This window comes from Euphorbia lathyris, chromosome 2 (genome assembly GCF_963576675.1).
Source record: "Euphorbia lathyris chromosome 2, ddEupLath1.1, whole genome shotgun sequence".
Classification (NCBI taxonomy): domain Eukaryota; kingdom Viridiplantae; phylum Streptophyta; class Magnoliopsida; order Malpighiales; family Euphorbiaceae; genus Euphorbia; species Euphorbia lathyris.
Genome location: NC_088911.1, coordinates 37,200,633 through 37,207,594, shown reverse-complemented (window position 1 = coordinate 37,207,594; position 6,962 = coordinate 37,200,633). Strand labels below are relative to the sequence as shown.

Genomic DNA, 6,962 nt, shown 5'->3' with positions numbered 1-6,962 from the left:
GGTTGTATTTATATTTTCTTTTTTATGTTCTTTTATTTTTATAATATCCGGTCCGGTGTTCTGTTCCTTGATAATATCAACCTAATTAGAATGTTGGACGACATTTTCTTCGACTTCATGATGATTTGGTGGTTTAAACCAATTTATTAAACTCTCTCCCGTTAAAAATGTTTTTAAAAAATTACCTGCTAATTTTAAGTTCCCCCAACCAAATTTTGGTTGTATTTATGTTTTCTTTTTTATGCTCTTTTATTTTTATAATATCTGGTCGGTTGTTCTGTTTTTTTTTTACAATATCAACCTAGTTGGAATGTTGGACGATATTATTTTCCTCGACTTCCGGATTTTATTCGAATTATGTAAAACATTAGTAAAAGAAAGAACTTTGTTGGATTTTAACTAGCATCTTGATTAAAAAAAACTAGCATCTTGATTAAAAAAATATATATAGAAAATGTAGATTAAAGAAAGAGTGGAACTACAACTAGAGGCTAATTGTGTAACCATTTCTCAAGAATAAATGAAGAAAAAAGCTACACCATTCAATCTTTGATTCCAGTCTTCTGTCTCAGCGCAGCAATGAAGCTATCTTTTTCATCCGCCGTCATCCCCTCCGTCGAACAATCTCCCACACCCCATTCCGCCCCACGAAGACAATACTTATCTAGTATTCCTTGACGATTCCTGTTTAGTACTTTATTCATCAATTAACACTTCAATTTAGACAATCAATTGATAAATAAACAAACAAAATTACTTTTCCTTATTCTGCTTGGATCGCTCTAGCAACTCCTTAAGTATGGGTGTTGATTTGAATCTTTCATCATTCTCTGCATACTTCTTCTGGTTTTCTTCTGCGCAACATATATATCTTAAAATTGGAGTATAAAACTGAAATCGATAACAATTGGGGGTATAGATTCAATCCAAACCATTAAACTTATTGAGAAAGTCGATTTTAGGGAGTTCGGGACCAGGTACAGATTCGAGACCAGTAGATCCAGACAGAAATCCAGCATTAGCTGCAAAAGCCAGAGAATCATGAAAACAAAGAGTAGAAACGGAAGAAGAGTAAATTAAATTAGTATAGAATAACGAACCAGGAGTTGCAGAGAGAAGCAGAGCAAGAGAAGCGGCGGCTATGGGAAGAGACTTGCGGATAATGATGGAAGGAGAAGACACAGGAATGTTAGAGTCATTTTTAGGGATAGTGATTCGGGAGAAAGTAGTCTGAGAGAAAGGGAGGAAGAGAGTGTTCATATTTCTACTCCCTGTGTCTCCGAGATAAGAGAGATGAACGAGGGTGCAATATAAATCACTTAAAACTTCATTACGTGTCAATCATCTATGGTTTCATAACAATTTATCAGTAACTTTTAGCCCTCGTTTGGAAAGAGGTTAATGAGAATAAATGGGAGTAATAGAAGGTTAAGTATTAAGTTAATTTTATTTGGGAATTATTTTTTGAGAGTAAATGAAGGTTAATGGGGTTAAATGTTTACTTCCTCTAACCTCCAAATTGAGGGTTAATGGAAGTAACGTAAACTGTTTTTAAAATTTCTTGTCTCTGGAGAGTAAATTTAACATTCTTTCCCCTCCATGTCTAAACTCCCAAACAAGGTTAAACATTTAACATCATTTACATCCTATAAACTCCCAAACAAGGTTAATTTTTAACTTTACTTTCCATCACTTTCCTTCCCTTTCCATTACCTCCTTTAACTCTCATCTCCATTAACCTCCAAACTCTCAAACAAAGGCTTACGGTATTAGTAGATCGCAGACGGATTAAAATTCTAAGACGGAAGCTTCAGGCTGGTAAATGTCTGATACTATTACATCGAACATAAAGTCTTGTCTAGTCTTACTGAGTAGATTTGGTGGCCACACCGTAACTAGTCCTTTTAGCTTTTTCGGAACAGGTGTCCAATTTAATCAGACTAAATCTAACGATGAATGATCAATTGGTGATTAGAGTTTATATAAACATTTCTGATAAAAAAAATTAGGATTTGACATTTTTTTTTTGAAAAATATTTTTAATAGATTTTTCAACCAAATTTCTTAAGGAAAAAACGTAAAATTGAACTAATTAACCTTTCTACTATGCGATCAATTTTGCACCAATTTGAATTATATAGATTAATTACACTTTCACATAAAACTTGGACACAAATTTAAAGATTATCTATTTTTTTTACTTATTGGAATTTTAAGTTGCATTAGTGTAAACCGTAAAATACTTGATATTGTTGTCACTCCAACTTTCATATGAAGTTAATACAGTAAAACCTCTATACAGGAATATACTTGGGACCGAACTATTTGTGAACAATTGGGAGGTTATTACTAAATAGAGTTTGGTATAATAAATTTTTTTAACACATATAATTTTAAATTTTAAATAATACCACTTGAAATTGGTCAAGATTATCATAGGCATACATGGTTTATATATAATGTATAACAATAGACATTAATGGAATAAATTAAATATTTAGAATTTCAATTTAGAGTTTAGGTTTTCAGTATATAGATAATTGAAAGAGTTTTATGGAAAAAATATAAACATCAATAAGAATACTAAATATTTATAATTTCAAGTTGTAGTTTGGGTTTCCAACTCGTAAATAATTCCAATGGTTTTTTTTAATATTTTATGATTTTGTTTGAATTCTTAATATATACATATAAATATATAATTATTACTATATGGAGACATAATTTCTAAAGGTGGGACTTGAAAAGTGTATAACAAATAACGTTTGGGAGGTTATTCCTATTTATAACTGGTCCAAGTTGGGACCGAGTTTTTTTTAAAACAAAATAGAGGTTATTCTTATATAGAGTATTCCTATATAGAGGTTTTACTGTATTACATTTTGATTGTTTTGATATTTTATATAGTTAGATTAAAAAAATATATGAATTTCGTAATTAAGGGAAACTTATCAAAGTTACCGTTATATTTTGTGGAGTTCTTCAATGTAAATCTTCAAATCTTATTAATATACATCTTTTCTTTCAAATATTGATATGGTATTAGCGTGGTGGTCAAAATCGGACCGGTCAAATAATCGGAAAAGACAAGGGTCAAGGGTTTGAGGTTTAATCGGGATCCAACCGGGGTTCAACCGGTATTCAAAATTTATGTACAAATTATATTTTTATTCATATTTAATCTTATAACATAACATAGTATAATATCAACTATATTCATAAAAAGTATACTAATATAATAACATTTATATAGTATCAAAACATTATATCAAATTAATAAATTTAACATGACAAATAAATATAAAAATTAAAGAAAATATATACTTTAAAAATTAATAGTGATTATTTTTTTTATTGATAATTAACATGTAAATATGTTAATAGGATATGTATTTTATAATTCACTTAAATTTAAATTTATTAGATTTTAAAATTTATTTGTATATATTTAAAATCTAAATTCTTTTTTTTTGGTAGAAACAGGAAAGGAAAAAAAAACAAACAAAGAACAATTAACCTGGGATTAGCCTAGGAAAGCTAACCCCAATCCTATCCTCTAAAAGAAGAGAAGAGAGAAAGATAGGGAGATCAGAAAGGGTAGTAACACCTAACATCCCCTCATGGTCTGCCGCAGCCAAGCGATCCACAACTCGGTTCTGCTCTCTGAAAATGTGACTGAACTTTAAGATCTCAAAGGAAGAGCAAAGCCTTTTAATAGCTTTGATAAGGTTGCGGCTATTAAGACAAATAGCATGATTATCAGAAATCATTTTGATGGCCTCCATGTTATCAGACTCCACAGATAGCCTCTTAACACCCAGGCTTTTAGCAAGCTTGATACCAGAGAGAATACCCCAGAGCTCCGCAGAGAAGGAAGAGCCCAACCCTAGATTCTGGGTGAACCCAGAAAGCCAGGCGCCCCCCGCATCTCTAAGAACACCTCCGGCAGCAATCTTACCATTGATAAGGCAGGAGCCATCCGTATTCAACTTTACAACCCCATCTCTCGGCCTGCTCCATCCCACGAGATGGACATCACTTTTTTGGGTCGACCTGGCAAGGGAATCCCCTTTGAAACTCTCAATAATAATAGAGAGTTTTTTCGAGAAGAACTCAGCTAAGTTTGGAATAAAAACAGTTTTATTACCAAAAATCTCCTCGTTTCTCCACTTCCAAATTTGGTGACAGATGATAGCAAAGAAAATGTCACCATGCTCCATGTAAGTCAGTAATTTCCCACTAATACCATCAGAGAATCAGTTATTCTCATAGTGGGCCAGGAAGGAAGAGAGAATATGGTGTGGGAGAATTTTCTTCCAAACCTCTTTACTCTTAGAGCAATCCCTAAGAGCATGGCACAAAGTTTCATCATGGCCTCTGCATCTACTGCAAGCTCCTGAGTCCGTCAAATGCCGTCTGTGCCTATCCGAATTAGTAAGCAACCTGTCCTTAACTCCCAGCCACAGGAAACTCCTAATACGGTAAGGGACTTTGAGGGCCCAAATGGATTTCCAAATATCCGAGGGAGGATCGGACCTGTTGAGGGTAAAAGCTTCAAAGGCAGATTTGCAAGAATAAACTCCATTATTAGTCAGCGCCCATCAATGCCTATCCATGTCTTCCTCTTGATTACTAACCTTCACTCCCCGAATTCTAAGGAGAGTCTCCAGGCTAAAGAAGGTATCAAACTTTGACCAGATCCAGTCCCCCTCAGAGTCCACCACATCGGCAATCCTCCAGTTACGGATATCACTAGGCGGGGGGGGGGGGGGGGGGGGGAGGGGGGAGCTACACATATCTCCTAACGGTTTATCCCCAATCCAGGTGTCATACCAGAAACTGATGGTCTTACCATTACCCACCTCAGACCAACTCCCAATCAGAACTCTGCAAACACGGCGCTAAGCCCTTTCCAGAGGAAGGAACAATTGACAACTCTCTCCTTAGGGCCCCCAAAGATTTTGTCTTTCTGATACTTACCACAGAGAAGGCGAACCCAAAGAGAGGAGGGGCATTGCCACATTCTCCAGAGAAGCTTCATTAATAAGACTTTGTTGTTGTCCTTAGCATGTCTTATGCCAAGACCCCCCATGCTTTTCGGCTGGCAGACCTCCTTCCAAGGGACAAGGTGAATCTTCTCCCCCTCTCCAGACTCTCCCCAAAGGAAACGCCGGTTAATTTTGTCAAGCTCATTGAGAACTGGCTCAGGCAACCTGCAGGCTTGCATGATATGATTAGGAGCTGCGTAATTGACAGACTGAATTAAAGTTAGGCGGCCTGCCAGGGAAATAGAATTGGCTTTCCAACTAGCACACAACCCATTCGTTTTATCCAGCGTCTCTTTAAAGGAGGCTTTGGACACTCTATCGCTGTGGAGGGGGACTCCAAGATACTTACCGAAAGAGTGAGTAAGAGGAATGCCAGATAAATCACTTAGCCTTTTACAAACGCCTTTCTCCATGTTCTTAGAGCAAAGCATCCGAGATTTATGGATATTGATCTTCTGGCCAGAAGCTGCGTAGAAACAATTAAGGATCTCCATAACCACACCAACTTGCTCCTCATTCCCTTCCACAAAGATCATCACATCGTCAGCAAAGAACAAATGGGTAATAGGAGGGCAAAACTTATTGATGGACACAGGATGGAAAATCCCCTTGTTCACGGCCTCTTGGATCAGGTGAGACAACCTCTCCATAGCAATAACAAAAAGGAAAGGGCTCATAGGATCCCCTTGACGGATTCCCCTGGAGGGAGAGAACTCATCAGACATATCTCCATTGATCAAAACTTGGAAAACAGGAGAAGAAATGCAATCCTCAATCAATCTCCTCCAGCTATCCGGGATACCAGCTCTCTTTAAACTATCCAGAAGAAAACTCCAGTTTAAACGATCATAAGCTTTCTCCAGGTCCAGCTTGAGCGCCACAGTCCCTTTCTTACCTTTCCTCATCTTCATGGAATGGACCATCTCCTGGGCAATCACCACATTGTCCATCATTTGCCTGCCAGGAACAAAACTACCCTGATTCTGGCTTATAATCTCCGGAAGATTGCGCCGGAGTCTATTAGCCACAATTTTAGTGATAGCTTTATAAAGCACGTTGCAAAGACTGATCGGCCTCATTTGTAAAAAGGAGGAAGGTTTTTCAACTTTAGGGATCAGAACCAGGAGGGTTTTATTAACCAGCCTAATATCGTTGGATCCGCCAAAAACACCTCTAACAAAACTGTAAATGCCTTCCTTCACAGTTTCCCAGTGTTTATGGTAAAAACTAGCAGGAATACCATCGATCCCCGGAGCCTTAGTAGCTCCAATATTGGTGAAGGCCAGATCAATTTCTTTCTGGTCAATAGGATAGAAAGCTTCCTTAATAGCATCCTCCTCCAACCTAGGAAAGGAAACCCTAAAGAGGGCTTTATCCAAATCCACCTCATCCTCTTTAAAAAGGTCTTTATAGAAGTCAAGGGCCAGACGACGAATATATTCATCCTCATAGACCCAATCACCATTGGAGTCTTTAATAGCATCGATCTGATTCCTCTGTCTCCTAATGATAGTAGAAAGGTGGAAAAATCTAGTATTCCGGTCACCGTCCTTAATCCAAGCCTTTCTAGATTTCTGGAACCAAAGAAGCTCTTCCTGTCTAAGCACAGCTTCCAACTCATTCTGGAGAGATCTAAGCTGACAATTCAGACTGTGATCGAATCTGGTCTCCAAACAACGTTGAATGCCTTCAATTCTTCTTAAAAGATTATTTTTTTTCTTCTGATAATGTGGCCAAAGATGTTTTTATTCCATCCCACCACATTCCTTCTAAACCCCTCCGCGGCAAGGAGAACATTAGAATGAGGTTGCCAATTATCTTTAACAAAAATTTTAAACTCAGGATGGGAATCCCAAGCAACAAGGTACCTAAAAGGTCTATTCCCTTTAAGCCGATTACATTTAACCAGCCTAA

The 6,962-nt window shown here is 36.9% G+C and overlaps 1 protein-coding gene across 1 annotated transcript; it reads right to left on the bottom strand.

Annotated features, from left to right (window-relative positions):
- Positions 1-411: 411 nt before the first annotated feature.
- LOC136220311 (uncharacterized) lies at positions 412-1,302 on the bottom strand. Its single transcript, XM_066008120.1, has 4 exons — positions 1,101-1,302; positions 933-1,022; positions 758-854; positions 412-684 (listed from the first exon to the last, which is right to left on the bottom strand). Exons 1-4 carry the CDS (start codon positions 1,258-1,260, stop codon positions 543-545), a joined length of 489 nt encoding a protein of 162 aa, XP_065864192.1. The 5' UTR covers positions 1,261-1,302; the 3' UTR covers positions 412-542.
- Positions 1,303-6,962: the final 5,660 nt, after the last annotated feature.